This window comes from Megalops cyprinoides, chromosome 2 (genome assembly GCF_013368585.1).
Source record: "Megalops cyprinoides isolate fMegCyp1 chromosome 2, fMegCyp1.pri, whole genome shotgun sequence".
NCBI lineage: Eukaryota > Metazoa > Chordata > Actinopteri > Elopiformes > Megalopidae > Megalops > Megalops cyprinoides.
The window spans coordinates 20,942,964-20,958,918 of NC_050584.1; the positions used below are offsets into that span (position 1 = coordinate 20,942,964).

Genomic DNA, 15,955 nt, shown 5'->3' on the forward strand with positions numbered 1-15,955 from the left:
CATTAATAATTAACAACACAGTGTTCTGAGTCACCACGTATGCCCCAGACGTAGTGCAAACTGGCCTGAGTGATTCACGTACAGATTCATTGCAGTCTTGTGTAATTATGCAACATATGTTGGATGGTGATGGGCGTGACACCAGAAGGAGGTCGCCTTTTTCAGAAACGTGTTTAACATTATCCGCTCCTTCCAAGCTGTCGGGGGAATTAGCAAGCATGCGATCCAGGGGTGAAAGTTAGATATCTAGGGGAAGCTGTCCTGAGCTGACTGGATGCCTGGAGACAGAGGGCAGAGTTAGGGCTTATGAATCCACAGTGCTAGTTCCATGGAGGAGTGCTCAGTTGTGTTTTGACATTTGGGACTGACTGACCCAGCCGTTTTTTCAGCAGGTTCTTGTGTATTAGTGTTGAGAGGGATATTCATCATTTCTGGTGAATAGTCCTAGGTAAAGAGTTATGAGGAGTCACAAGGATTTTACAACCCAGATGAGCTTTACTGTACTTTTTCAAGGTTTAAAAAATATTATTTTATCATTTTTTATCAAGTAGATCTTTTATGGAGTGAGTGTGTGAGTGAACAAGTGGAGGATTATTAGTCATGGAGGAGGCTAAAGTTCATTAACTGCATCGAGGCTTCCCACAGTTATGAATATTCCCATGCGGATTGATTGATGGTACAACAGTGGTATTACTATAATAGTTGTAAAATTAATTCGAATGGGACGTGTGCCAAGTATTTAGTGTTCAGAAGTGCTTGCGATATGAGCGTTGATGGCCCGCGTGGCACACTTAGCTCCAAAAGCGTGCGGCACGTGTTGAAATATGTCTGTAGACAGAAAGGGCATGCGCACTCAGACTGTCTAATAAGGTTTTATTGTGGTCTGCCAGGCTCCCGTTCGAGCTGACCATAGCTAAATGACAACCATGCTGTTGCATGGTCGTACTGAAGCGTTATATCTTGGAATGTGGAAAAACAGAAGACTTCACCAGAATGGTGCAGAGGGGAGTGGAGGGGGAAAGGGAACAGGTTGTTTTGGTTTGGGCGCACACACTGGTAGGAAGGTATGAAGAGGCACCTGTTTTGAATTTATTTGCATCGGTCAGATCGGAGCAGCTCTGCCAAGACGATACCCCCACACTCTTTAACTCGCAACAGATGAGCGCGTTGCCGCGACACTTTCATCTCGTTAAAGTGTATCGTGATGCAGGAAATTTTTACAGCGTGTTCAAAGCGAGCCCCCAAGGTCACCTATTACTTATGCTTTACCCTCCCATTGCAAGCTGGGGTACATTTGCTGAAAGGGTCCTCCTCTGTTCATGGACTGCTGCGCTGGCTGGGACGTGTTTCCATGAATCTGGAGCTTCTAAGAAAGCAAACCTTCTCTGACAAAAATGTATGTATTCCTCGCACCTAGAGGCTATCTACAGCCGATGTAGCCAACGCTGTGAAGGGACACTGAGAGCCATTCAGTTCTTCCCAGATAACGGCCGTACTGACGTCTCATTGCCTGCAAGCCAGCATGCCATAAATTGATAATTGACACCTCTGACTTGCCAAATTGCTGTGCAGAATTGTAATATCTGTGGTGATTGCTCATACAGGCAGGCAAGTGTGTGTGTGTGTGTGTGTGAGAGAGAGAGAGAGAGAGAGAGAGTTTTGAAATGAGGAAATTATTTGAGTACAAGTGGAAATTATTTGAGTACAAGTGTTTTGAAATGAGGAAATTATTTGAGTAGACGTGTTTCGAAATGCTGGATGATAAAATGTAGAGACAGACTTATTTTTAGTGCTCCTGAAAATTTTTCTCAATGAGAATTTCACAAGGCCACACATCGGGAATGTAAACATGGACTTGTTTTTGATGGATTTTTTGACAAATTGCAGATACCGTGACCACCGCGCAGATGGTTTGTGCTTTTCCTTGAAACAATAGAGCCATTCTGATGGCTCCGCGTGCGAAATAATGTAATTGCGAAAGGGGACACTCGGATTCTCAGAATAGCTAATACAATAATCAGACGAGAGCGCACCTGTTTAAACACTCCAGCTCTGTGCAGGATGAAGGCCCCTAGCAGACACAGGGTGGGATAGGTTCAGCATCCCCTGTGTCTGGAGGGAATGGAGCAGGGGACCGCTCCCATCTGCGAAAGCGCCTGCGTGGTGTCAGTCTGCTTGTTTTTGGTGCTGTTTCGAGCTTGACCTGCAGCTGCTTCAGATGTGAGATCATGGAACGACCTTCCAGTGCAAAAAGTTCATGCGTTGCACAGCATTGTCGGGTCATTCTGCACCAGTCAACACAGCCACTATTTCCGCATAGCTCCACCAAATATAGGGCAAAGGCTGCAGAACAGTCATTTACATAAACCAGCATTGTCTCTTGTTTCCCCAACCATGGTTCATGTATTAGAAGACCGTATTTTCCTGGAGGTAATTGGTGGACAACAGCCTGGTTCAGCCTGGATGAAGCTGCAGGCTTGGTGTCTACTTAAGAGCCCTTGCTCATAGCAGCATGCAGGTAATGGTGTGGGAGACCTCATTATGAGGCATATAATGCATTTCCCTTATCATAACTGACTGGTGAATCCACAGTCTGCAGATTTTTTATGAAGGACGTCCTATTTGTTGAACAGCTTCTTGTCCTTCATAGACTTAATTTATTTGCTTGTGAGAATGAGTACACAAAACGCTGCATATGTTCTATCGTCATTAATCGTTTGACAGGTTAACGGGCAGTTTTGTTGGTCCATTTTGTTTGTAGTAGCCTATATCTCAGTGTGTAAGCACATAATGCATCGATACTGACTACGTTAGGTTACTCTCAGAACTATTGTTGTGTATACATTGCAGCAATGGTGGCTGTACAGGTTGGAAATAGTTCAGAAAAGTTCAGAAAATGTTGTGCAAACAGTGGATTAATAATGGTTGCAGCAGCCTAACTTGTGGGTGTTCTGTTCACTTTCATATGAACACGCGAGTGCACGATTTGAGACTGAACTATTGTTACCTCCTCAAAGTCTGTGTATGCCTGCTATTTTTAACATCTTAACCTCTGCAAGTTCTGATGTCTTTGAATGCAAATAGTGGTGACACGTTCTATTTTTAGATGCTTCAAATGTGCACCAGCTGTTGCCTTTATTCTGAAAGGATGGTAATGGTAAAGGATGGTAATCATAAGAATACCTTGTTCCCTTTATGGCAGCCATTAACACCATTGCTATATATTCAGCACAAATATGCACGTTTTCAAGCGGCCTGTAATGGATGGAAACAATCTGACATGCCGTGTCTGCCATGTGTCCAAGTTCACAAAGCTTGGATCCACAATCCACTTCTCCACAAACACATGTGGGCTTTGTAAGCCACAGGATTTGCTCCATAAGAATATCCTGTCTGGTGTGTTTATGGATTCAGGAGGCTTTAAAAGGTCCACCCATACATAATGTTTGAATAAGACGTTTCTAAATGGAATAGCTGAGCATGATTGGTCTTCAGAATCCCCATTGGCACAAGCCAACATAAGCCAACTGTCCTTGTGTTATACTCGCACTCCTAAAAAGTTTAGATTTATTTCTTCAATATGTGAATCCATGCTTTTCTACCTCTACCTTTTAAGGTTATATTATGAAAGATGAATACGGTGCATTTTTCTTGTATGGCGTATTTAGGTACGTGTTTCTGTTTCAGTCTTTTTCTTGTTGAGGATGAAAGGCACGCATTACTTTTTTCAGGTAACATCTGTTTGTAATGACTGAATTCCAAAAAAGGGTACCTACCATACATGGCTGCACTTCAGTGTATAAAGAGGATAATGTAGGCAAACAGTTGCAGATGGGACAAAGAGGTTCTGCTTTCTTTGATATGATTCTTTCTAGTCTGGAGTCTAGATGCATCATGGGTGAACTATAGTAGTGTGCAGTGGTGTTCAGTTAACCCAACACACAGTGGACAGAGGAGCTGATAGAAAATAAAACAACAGAGAATTGCCATATACTTCTTTTTCTGCTTCCGCAGCCTTGAATTTAACCCCCCCATAACAGGAAACTTTATCAGCTTTCAAAATCCTCAAAAAGCAAGAGGCCATTAAAGGAAGCAGTTCATAGACATGAACTGATGTGAAATAACTCAAAATGATTCTGATGACTTTAATGAGAGTAAGAGCTCATTCTTCTCCTGGAACTGGTTCTTTTGGTCTTCTAATAATAGCCATGACAGATTATTTGAGAGCCGTCTCAAATGCTAGGATATCCACACACTGCAGATGCCTGTCTGTGAGGAATCTTCTATTTCAGTGCTTTTGAGAATGTCAGTCATCACTGTGAAATATAAGAGCAGAGCAAGGAAACAGACTAATAGCTGAATTAGGTGAAAAAGTCACTTATCAAAAAATATGAATTTACTGTACAGTATGTGCGAAGACTTAGCACCAAGATTTAAGACAAACCATAAAAATCCTTGAGCACATGAAAAGGTGAACTGTCAAGTGTATCTGCTGGTCTGAGGGGTCAGTCAATTCAATTGAATTGAATTCAGTTCACTTGTCACCAGTAGTAGCTGTATTAGTAGTAGCAGTAGTATGAATTTGCAGCGTAATTGATAAATATTTTTAAAAGCTGGTTTGCTTTGCATCTGTGATGCCGGCACAGTACCCTGAAAACGAGCCTGTAGTTTCAGTAACTACTGTTTGGTCTTGGACCTGGTTCAGTCACTGATACATTCTTCCTTTGTCCCTTTCCCCTACGGGATATACAAAGAGTCACACCCTATTTCACCTCCTGTTCATTTTCAAAACAAGACAAAAAAAAAAACACTTTGAACATTTGATAGTCCCACAGGCAATACCAGTAATACAGCTGAATGAGATTATTCGTGATTATTAAAGTTCATTTTACAGAGCACATGAGAATGATTGTTTCATTTGTCAGTTGGATGCTGAAACAGTTCAAAATGTGCTCCTCTTAAGGTGTTACTCATGACTCACTACTAAAAAAAAACAAAACAATGGATGATTGATCACCAAACCTTATGGGAAGGCAGTTTAAGGCCTCTGACCTGAAATACTTGCTCTTTACTGTATTCATCACACAAAATGCTTAATCCTGAATAAAGAGGTGTTTTCATTCAGAGAGGCTTCCTGTCCTTTCAAACAGGGAATTACAATGCAGTGAAGTTGAATAGGTGACCAGTATAGAGAGCAGCCAGCTTTACTACTCCCCAGCTGCATCTCTCTTTCGCATATATACGCTACTGTCTTTGGCCCCAAGCCTCCACCTGTGTGGACCATCCTTAGGAAGCAATGCATTGTGGGATTACTGCTCCCGGAGCAAGTGTTCAGTCAGTGTTGGGTCAGTGCCTTCAGATGGAGTTGCTGGCCTTGTTCGTGCAAAGCATGAACACACTGCAGCCTTGCAGAAGGCTAAGAACAGGAGCAGAAGGTAACCCCATTCTGTAATGGCATTTCCAGAACAAGTCATACAAACATGTTTTATGTCAAACCTGGGCCTTCTGCATCTGTAAATTCAATCCAGACCAGATATTTGTACTCATTGCATCTTTTTGGAGTGGCACATATAACAAATAATTCACTGTTTCAGTAATGAAACATTGTATCACTGTCATCTTACCGTGACACTAAAAGTGCGCATAAATGTGTGGAGTAGTGTACATATGCATTATGAGCTCAGTGCTACTTTGTGAGTCTATATCTGTGCCTTGGCAGCTCATAGAGGTTGGAGCTTACCCTCAATTCTGTTGTGTGAAGGAAGCAGGATATGCATGTTTGCCTCTTTAACAGGGCGGACGTTTCCCCAGTCCATCTCTGTGTTTTTATTCTTTTTTTTTTTTTTTACACATTATCCGTTTGTAGGGTTTTTTCCCCTGAAACCAGTCAGGTGTCTGCCTCAAGGGGGGAGACAGCAATGCTACAGCTACGACCAGGTCTGCCGTCGTAGCTGAGCAGAGAGCCGAAGGGTTCTGTTCTGTTCACCCTCTGGTATGAACAGACACAGAGGGCCACCAGAATCCAAGCCCGCCAACCCCCCCCCCCCCCCCCTTGCCCACTGAACCGTAAGATTACCCCTGACAACAGCAATCATGTCATGTATGAGCCGAGCATTCCAGCCCTTTGCGTCAGCACTCGCTTGCAGCATCGCTATTCCTGTTTCATTTTCACTGCAGCGGGAGAGCGAGCTTCTCGGCGTATACCTCTCCCGTGGCCTTTTTTGGCCCAGCTGGGTCTGCGTTTGATTAGCTACAGGGTCTCGCAGGTATACGGGCGATTTGTGGGTGGTCATACCGTGTTGCCGCCCACTCGCGGTCATGCCAGGCTGCATGCACCTGTTGCAAATTTGCACAGCGCGTTTGCAGTCCGCGGCGACCTCAGGGGCCCTCGCCGGAAGCTTGGCTGTACGTTGGCAATGGTCGATTTTGCCATGAGGTCTCCCATCTGTGTTTGAAATACCAAAATCAACCTCTCTATGTTTTCACACATGCTATGTTTTAAGAGTCTCAGGTTTACCAGTAAGGCAGCAAATGAGGACAAGAGCCAGGGTAAACTTGAGGAAATACTAGGAAAGATAACATGTCTTTTATAAATAGAGCTATTCCGTGAACCTCTGGGAAAAATCTTGCATTGATATAAAAGGCTATTTTTGAAACAAATTAAGTGTTTTTAGTGCAAGGAGAGAAATGCTGATGTTCACATTTTCCTTTCAAGATCTCTAAGTTTAGGTAAACTAACAGCACCAGGTTAATTGCATTCCTGCTGAATAAGTACCATTGTCTCCAGACCTTTCGCTAAAAAATAAACAGCCTTAGCAGGGCAAATGGTGATGATGTGTTTGCAGTTACTTGGCTGTAGAAACATTGCAGATATACAAAACAAACCAGGTTTGCCCTCAGGAACTCAAAGGAATGTGGCTTGACTTGCTTTAGGCCACGAAACCTGGACAGTGCATTTGGTAGATATGTTTACCATATTTTCTGAGGGCTGTTGAATAATGAATAATGTTTTTTGTGTGTGTGTGTGTGCGTGTGTGTGTGTGTCTTTTTTGCTGCCTTATCCAGATGCACAGAGAAATTCTTTACACCCGGGATGGGCAGCACACACTGCGACAGCAGCCAATGGGCCCTCCTCTGGCACACACCATGCAGGGCTCTCTGTCGCCCCCCACTGCCCACTCCATGCCACCCTCGCCCTCAAGAATCCCCTTCGGGCCCAGGGGCGTACCTATGCCTGGGAGCGCAACCATCCCCAGGGACCGTCTGTCCAGCGTCCCCCCGAACAGGTCCGTGTCCCCCTGCCCGAGCGCCATCCTGGAGCGAAGGGACGTGAAACCCGACGAAGACATGGGCAACAAGAACGTGGCCCTGGTGCGGAGTGACGGCCTCTACGCTGACCCCTACATGCTCCACGAGGGCCGGCTGAGCATCGCGTCCGGCCACAGCGGCCACCCGGCGGACGTGGTGGACCACGGCATAGGCGGCGGCTTCCACCGTGCCTCCATCAGGTCCAACAGCTCCTACGCCAGCTCCACCATGTCCTCAGAGGGCATGGAGCACCACAGCCTCTACAGGCAGAAGTCCCGGAAGTACGGCGACAGCCAGCTGCCCACTCTGGGCTCCAAGACGCCCCCGCCGTCCCCTCACAGGATGACCGACGTGCGGCTGGTGGACATCCACGCTGCCCAGAGCGCCCACATCCCGCCGCAAGCCGCCCAGCTGGAGAGGGGCTCGCCTGTCCGCCAGTCCTTCAGGAAGGAGAACTCGGGTCCCGTGGAAGTGATGACCAAGGCCAGGAGCAACATGGCGTCGCCTGTCATTCCCGACCTCCCCATGGCGCACGGCTCTGCAGCGCCCCCCAACGACCCTCAAACCCGGTAAGCCCAAATCTGGATGGGGTAGGCGATAGAAGGGGTGTGTGTTGGTGGTTTCCATGACAATGTGTAATTCTCTTGCTTGGCTGCAGTTGCGTGTTAACACAGCGCTTGGACTTTCAGTCCCAGCTCAGTCGTTTATTTGGCCAGACCCTGTGGGCAAGTGACATCATCTGCCCTGTCTCTGTGTGCTCAGCTGTGAAACTGTCCCTTAATCGGACCAGCGGGTTATAACCGGCTTATCCTTCCAAAAGGCTGCGGATCTTTGAAATACACTAAAAAGTAGGCCTATATAAAATGTCCGCCCCCTCAGTGTGCTATTTTATTTCTGTAAGATAATAGAGAGTTCCGTTTTAAGTCTGCCTGCTTAGATTCTGTGGACTGCCAATAATTTCTTTGGGTATTTTAAGCCTGGCTGCTTTGTTTGACTCAAGGGCAGAGCAAATATTTACAGGAAACGGCACAAGAAATGTAACCGGTGCAAAAATCAAAGATTGTTTTACTGGCATGCCTAAGTGAGTCCATAGGGTAGATGCTTTCGTGAACACCAACGAAAATATTGACCGGGAATAACAGGCCTTTTGAATTACTGGATTACCTAATTCTGTGAAAGAACGAGGGGATCAAACGGTCGGTGAGTTTTCCGTGGGGACCAGCGGTGTAACACAAACAGACCATTTTATTTAGAATCGGTTCACGTCCTCCTCGGGTTTTCATATTGGCCAAGGACACAAGGAAATTCAGAGTCTAAGGTACCACAGTGATATTTAACTGAACAAGGCATTTCTCATGTTGTTGAAACGCAATAACCTCTAGCAGTTTTGGTGACCTGACTTCAAAGTATGTCCTCCTCATTTCTCTTTAATGCAAGTGACCACAGGGGTAATGGAGAGACAGGAAACATGTTCGTGTTTGCCTCCACCGCAGAGAAGTGTTTACTGACAGCATAATGCAAAAGTGGCTTTGGTTTTAATTTGCAAAATGGAAATTCCGGTTAGTTGTTTTGTCACCTGAGAACTAATCATATCACCATCGCAGTGGCTGTGTGTTTTCACAGTTATCAGTTTCTGAAGGAGGTGAAAGCGAGGCCACAGACAAGGAGGTTCAGCAGTAGGCCTCAGTCAAATTTTGTTGCTTTTGCTCACAATAGCTTCATATGGCAGTAAAGTCTCAATGACAGGTTGCACCGTAATGAAAGACGGGAAGTCCAGACAAGCCCAGCCGCAAGCATCCAGGTCCATGTGACTCATTTCAGCTAACCCATTCATGAACCCTGAAAGCCTTCCAGCCTCAAGATATAAAACCAGGAGTGAAATTAGACAACTCCTCTCTTTGGACGATCAAAGGCTATCATTGCATCTTTTCATAATTTCTGGTATTTTCATTTTTTTTTCTTTTTTTCACATAATTGGTAGCTGTTGGTATATGACTAAAGACCAGGTTGCAATGTTTGTGCCGTGCAGTCCTTCTGGCAAATTCAACAACTCCCTATTCCCTTGTGATAATTTTTTTTCAGAGCAATGAAAAGATGTCCTTGACATTCTTGAGTTTAAGACTTACCCCTTGTGCGGGCGCCTGTGGAACGCTGCATTGTACTAGATGTACAGAGGTCCTCCTTATCCACCACTTTGCTGATTCCAGACTATCTGTGGTTTCACTTGGTATGCAGGCGTGTTCAGTGGTTTAAGCCGATTTGTGGTAACATTTGTGTGTACCAAGTATTGCTGTAGTATGACGTCTGACCGGGGTCTGCGCTTAAAAGAAATTGCGTGTTCATAGATGTGGTAACCTAGAGAACTTTGGCGTCTCATGCATATCAATACCACAGTACTTGACCCTCATCCAGTGGTTGTTATTGTAGCTTTGTGGCACATCACATAGTTGAACAGTCTCGGATTACAGCAGAGTGAGTGAAAAGACTCCCAGCGTAGGAGGAGTGGGTCAGCTGGTTAATAAGTGAACAGCAATGAAGGAGGAAAAGTTGTAAGTTGTTGTTCATTTACCAGAATTGAAGGCATTCATGTTTTAAAGCAGAGAAATGTTGGTGTTCTTTTCAGAAAGAATTTAAAAGGCTGATCAAATTGTCTATTGATATATTTAAAAGGAAGAAAGCTAGAATAACAGGTCCCCAGAAATGCATAGAAGCATGACATGAAAAAAGGCAAATCTTAAATCCACCCATACAGGGAAAAAATGGTGTGTCGGGGGTAAGATGGCAGCACGCTTAAGATTTACGTACAGAACCATAAATAAAACAATATAGGATGGAAACTAATTGTAGACAACAGTTCCATGTTCATGGGACTGCTTCTAAGATTTTACCAGCAATAAATGAACGATATTTGCAGTTATCTCTATCCACACCTGTAGGCAGCCTTGCCTCCTTAAGTCTAACCATGGTGCTTTCGAAGTCAATAAGTGGGGTAAAAAGGGCTTTTTTAAATAAAAAGGCTTTTTAAAACTATTTCCTACAGAGAGCGAATGAAGGCCATGGAGCAGCAGATTGCCAGTCTGACGGGACTTGTTCAGCATGCACTTTTAAAAGGGCCAGCTGCTGGTGGTGCCAAGGAAGTGACCAGGTGAGCGAGCGCAGGGGATTGTTGGAGTTTTCAGAGCTAAGCTTTACCTTCCAGGCAATAAAGAAAAAGCAATAACAGCAGATAAATGGGCTTTTTCCATATCATCTCAGCTAACCAGGGATCATTTTGTGTTGTCTGAAAAGGAATATTGCGGATGAGGGGCAAAAATTGAATCAGTGTCTTCTGCAGACAGAATGGTCAGAGGGGCTGATTTACAGCACAGCCGTGTCTTTGAGTGCTTATTGGAGGATTTGGGTGCCCACAGTATTAAATAAATGTAATATACTGCCAGCCACTTTGAGAGACTAACCTTGGAGAAGAAGTATCACGGGCTTGGGCTGGTGTGGCGTCTGTGGCCTCAGTTTGATCTCTTTGTGTATGGAATACAGGAGGCCTTGTGTAGCATAGTGTAGCATAGTGGTAAGATGCGGGGCTTGTAACCAAAAGGTTGCCTTTTCAATTCCCTGCTGGGGCACTGCTGCTGTTCCCTTGGGCAAGGTACTTACCCCATACATGCCTCAGTAAATATCCAGCTGTATAACTGGATAACGTAGAAATTGTAATGTACATATGTCACTCTGGATAAGAGTATCTGCTGAATGACAATAGTGATGTCAGAGAACAAGGCTGGGAGCACCCTATATCTCTCTCAAATGTACCCTGGTTAGGTGTAGGAGACATGCCTGCCCAGGTCACAGGGACTAGGTTAGAACTTACCCTGCTGATGGAGAGAGATCCTCTACTTTCCATCAGACTGCCTATATCATTCTAAAATTATGACACTTGCATAAATTAAAAAAACACTGAACATACGGTATATGGGGTATTTCACAGTCACTGATTAGCAGTGATCTAGTACTTGTTCACAACGCTGGAAAAGGCGATGGTCTTAATGTGTGATTTAGGCCCACCTTACATCAGGGCTCATGGTCTGTGAAATAGCACTATAAAGGAATGCTGTATTGAATTTGCCTGGGGAACTAGGGCCTTGCATTACTGCAGTCAGCCATGGTCATAAAGCTATGTAGCCATGTCTCTAGGAGGTGCCACATTCACTTGCATGTGCACCTGGCAGAATGCATGACAGTGACGTATGGTACATTTTTTTTTTTTACCTCCATCAGTCATATCAGTCAAGGCGTGTACTTAGATTGATCTTGATGCATGTCAGTTGTAGTGCTTTTTTCTTTCATTTCTTCATTGATGAAACCAGTGTTAACCGGGTTCTGTCTTTTCCCCTCTCAATTTCAGTGACAAAACAGTGAAGAGATCATCTCCTGTTCACACTTCAAACAGTGGAGGTGAGGCCCACTTTATTTATGATGAGCGTATTTACGGTGTGTGTGTGTGTGTGTGTGTGTGTGTGTGTGCGTGTATGTGCATGTGTGTGCATGCCTTTGTGTGTGCAAGTGTGTGTGTGGGTATGTGTATGTGTGTGTGTGTGTGTGTGTGTGTGTGTGTGTGTATATGCATGTGTGTGCATGTGTGTGTGCATGTGTGTGTGTATGTGTGTGTGTGTGTGTGCATGTATGTGCCTATGTGTGTGTGTGCATGTATGTGCATGTGTGTGTGTATGTGCATGTGTGTGCATGTGTGTGTATGTGTGTGTGTGTGTGCATGTATGTGCCTATGTGTGTGTGTGTGTGCATGTATGTGCCTATGTGTGTGTGTGTGTGTGCATGTATGTGCGTGTGTGTGTATGTGTGTGTGTTTGTGCGTGCATGTGTGTGCGTACCTTTGTGTGTCTAGAATGTGGACAGCAGGGAGTGTGCAGAGTCTGCAGTGGCAGCATGGTGTCAGCATTTGTCCCAATGGTCTAGTGCTATCCTTTGTCAAATGCTCTCAAAAATCACTACACTGCACACCTGTGCACTTCTGCAGGGTATAAAAAGGACCTTTGTCCATTGGGGGAAACTTGTTATGGTAGAGAGAGGCCTGTTCAAGACTCGGCTTATCTTTCAAACAACTTCAGTGCAATCAAAGGAAGATCTCTTATGTTCCACAGCCATGCACAGCAGAGTGCCTCGTTCCATCTGTACGAGTGGCACATCTTAATGTCCAGAGAGCCCTCCCAACGCAGGCAGAGACATTGACCTCTATAAGAGCAGCACCCCACACGCAGAACACATCAAGCAGTAAACACACAGGCATGGAGAGTCACGTCACGGCTCTCCAAGTCCTCCACTATTCCACGTTGCCCTGCTCTAGGGAGTGGACTGCTTCTTGCGGGTTGCTTTGCTGCAAGCAGTGTTTTATCCTTCGAATCAATTCTCATAGCCAGACAATAGCAGGGGAAATGTGCTGGTGCAAACATTGTTTTAAACAAGATAGAGTTATTTTTTCAATTTCAGGAAGATGATGTCAATTTAACCTTGTCTGGGGCCATCTACCGATGAGTTTGCGATAGAGGAAATTCCATCCAGTATAAAGTGGAACTGAAGGAAATTTATGTTTATGCAGTCAGTAGAATTTGAATTATGAAATGTGCTGATAAAATCAAGCATAGTCATCTTATCTGAGTCGAGGGTCAATTATAAAAAAAAAAAAAAATTAAACTTGAATCAGTGACGCATACTGGAGAGTCTCCGCTCCCTGGTCATTGCCAAATTCCTGAACTCAGCTCAAAAGAACCGGTTGTTTAGATGATTCCTGTGATTACTCTAGAAACGAACCCAAATTGTTTCTTGCTAAGAAGATCTACGTTGATACTGCAACATAGAATCAATCGCATTCATAAATCATTGTGTTCAATCAGTACAGCCTTGTTGGCATACTTGTCATTTTGTGTGTCGATTTTGTCACACTGTTTTTTGTAGAGAAGTGTAGTCAGCAAGCTCTCAGATTATAGTGACAATAGCCTTATTCATGCTACACTGCACCGCAGTTCCCCTGGGGGATTGTGTCATTGTGGGGGCCTTGGGATGACTCCCATTTGCTAGTGCATACTCTGCTCAGATACTCTCATACACCTACTCTGCTCACTCTCTGAACCCTGGAAGGGGTTCGACAGGCACGCTCCCTGCTCTGACCTCAGGTCACCCTGGAGCTGGTGACCAATGAGCACAACCCTGGTGCCTGATGTCAGAGGTGGTGCTGCAGTACGTTAGCTACTTTCCACATGTACAACAAGGCCTTGTCACTGCAAGCCACGACACTGCCCTCACGGACACCCTTACCCAGAGGGACTTGCTACGATTACCCTGTACATCACATACCCAGTTTACACTGCTGGAGTTTTCAGTGGAGTGGTGCAGGTGAAGGCCCTCACTAAAGGCAACATCAGCAGCGTCCCATAGACCTGAACCTGAGCCATGACTCCGGTCAAAGATGCAGCACCGCAGCCATCACATCACACTGTGGACAAGCTGTCATGCGAGCGAACTGAAGCCAGTGAACAGGAAGTGAAACTGGAATTTGAGATACTATAAAACCTAGGCAAATAGCCTCAGCATGTATATTTTGCAAATTTAATTCTTTGCTATGGCAATCTTTGATTAGATTTTTCCATGTGGGTTTTCAATGCAAGATAGTGTCATCTCATCTTACTGCAAAGGCCGGACTGCGTTGCGGTCACGTGGAGGTCTCGGCTCCTTCAGAATTATTCATCCTCAGCCAAAGCATAGGAGCCACGTGAGGCCATTCCCGCAGCCCTGTGACTTTTCTCATTCTTCACACTAGTTGGAACCGCTCCATTTCTGATTTATTTTTGGAAGCTGGCAGGGCAGTGACTCGTCGACGCTGTCCAGCTGCCACTGCGAATCAGCCGAGGGCGCACATCCTCATTACCAAACATTAGAATATTAAATCAAGTCGCCGAGCGAACTTCAGGAACGCGTTCCCAGCTATTTGCGCAATGTCCAAGTCGATAACACTGGAAATTTGAAATGGGGGGAGGAAAAAGATTACCCACGTTGAAACCCGTTGAAAGGGTGTGGTGATATTGTTGCATATTTAGCATTTTGTAATGTCAGGCTTTGAAACGCAGACCACATAGGCAGAGTGACAGCCTTGAGTGGAATAGGATTAAGAAACCAAACTCATAACCAAAAGCTTGCAATTCGGTATCGCAGTTGAGTGGTTGCTGTTGCACCTTTAAGCAAGGTACTTAACCTGCATTTCCTCAGTGAACGTCCAGGTATGAACATGGGTAATGGCACTGGATAAGCATGACTTAACCTATATCTCCTAAGCAAATGTCCAGTTTGGATTAGTGGTAATGGCACCCTGCATAAGCGTGACTGCAAAACAGATGAAAGTTTGCTATGTCCTCATCAACTCTGATGCGCTCCAGCTTACAGATAATGTGTATTGCACAGTGAAATGTACTGTTTGTCTCTGCAGTAGGCGGCATGTATTTCTTCTCTGACTTCCACTGCAGTGAATCACATCCTATCGGCGCACAGAAACTCTCACTTAAGTGCATACAAACCAGGCACCTAGCCCCTCTGATGTCCTACTCTGCTGTGTGATCGCCCTTACAGGAGCCTCACCCATTCCTGCTGCCAAAAGCTCCGCAGAGAGCTGCCCGACGCCCCCTCCGCCCCTGGGCCCGGCACCCGTGCAGGTCAACCTGCTCCATTTCCGGAAGAATGTCTCTGACCTCCGAGTGCAGCTCCACCAGATGAGACAGCTCCAGGTGACATCACTGTCCTCAGTACCGCTCTCCATTATGGCTATAATAAGAGGCGGACTTGCTCTGCCAGCTAGATTCACGTATTCCTCTCTTTTCTGCTGGCTCTTTTGGCCTTTCAGTTTCTACTTGGAAGAAACGTTTTTTTGTGTGTTTGAATTTTTGATGTTATTTTATTTTGTTTAAATGTTCTGTAAATTACTGCACTTTGAAATAACTGTTGATTGCACAGTGAACAAAAGCCACCACAGCATTTAGCTTTCTTGAATGGGGACTGGCTGGAACCTGTGGCCACGCATATTGGATTTGTAATTTATTTTCTATGCAGTTTTGTGTTGCCATTGATTTTAAACCCACTATAATGAAGTTTTTTTTTTTTGGGGGGGGGGGGGGGGGGGCAATAATGTATGTCCTCATTCGGCATTCCAAGTTTAATTTGTGCTGCTTAAACCACAGAACTGCACATGACTTTGAGATATGATGACATATTAATAGTAATAAATAATCAATGTTAATGCACTGAGTGAGGGCATGGGGTTTTTCCACTGTCATCCATGATGTATTGTTTTCATTTCATGGACGTGGGTTTGCCAGTAAAATGTTATTATGGGTATATTAAAGATTTGCTACTGCTAATTTTAATAATGTGCTGTGAAATGTCCTTGTGACTTTACAACGAAGTTAAAGTTATTAGTTACAGCTTCATTATCAACTTGAGAATAAAAACCACACTTAAAGAGTGACGGAGATAGGGTGAGGTAATCACTGTGACAGTAATGAGAATAGCAGTTCTGATATAGCAGCAAATAGTGCTACTAATTGGGGTCTGGAACAATTTTTGGCAGTGGTGTGAACAGGAATGTGCAAAGTGT

General features: G+C 44.7%; 1 protein-coding gene across 1 annotated transcript in view; it reads left to right on the plus strand.

Moving 5' to 3' along the window:
• Positions 1-15,955, plus strand: part of si:ch211-285f17.1 (sickle tail protein homolog) — a 121,960-nt gene that overhangs the window by 90,402 nt on the left and 15,603 nt on the right. The window contains exons 6-9 of the mRNA XM_036555498.1: positions 7,066-7,877; positions 10,349-10,453; positions 11,705-11,754; positions 14,935-15,089. Coding sequence (XP_036411391.1) covers positions 7,066-7,877; positions 10,349-10,453; positions 11,705-11,754; positions 14,935-15,089 — 1,122 coding nt within the window. The remainder of the gene's footprint in view (positions 1-7,065; positions 7,878-10,348; positions 10,454-11,704; positions 11,755-14,934; positions 15,090-15,955) is intronic.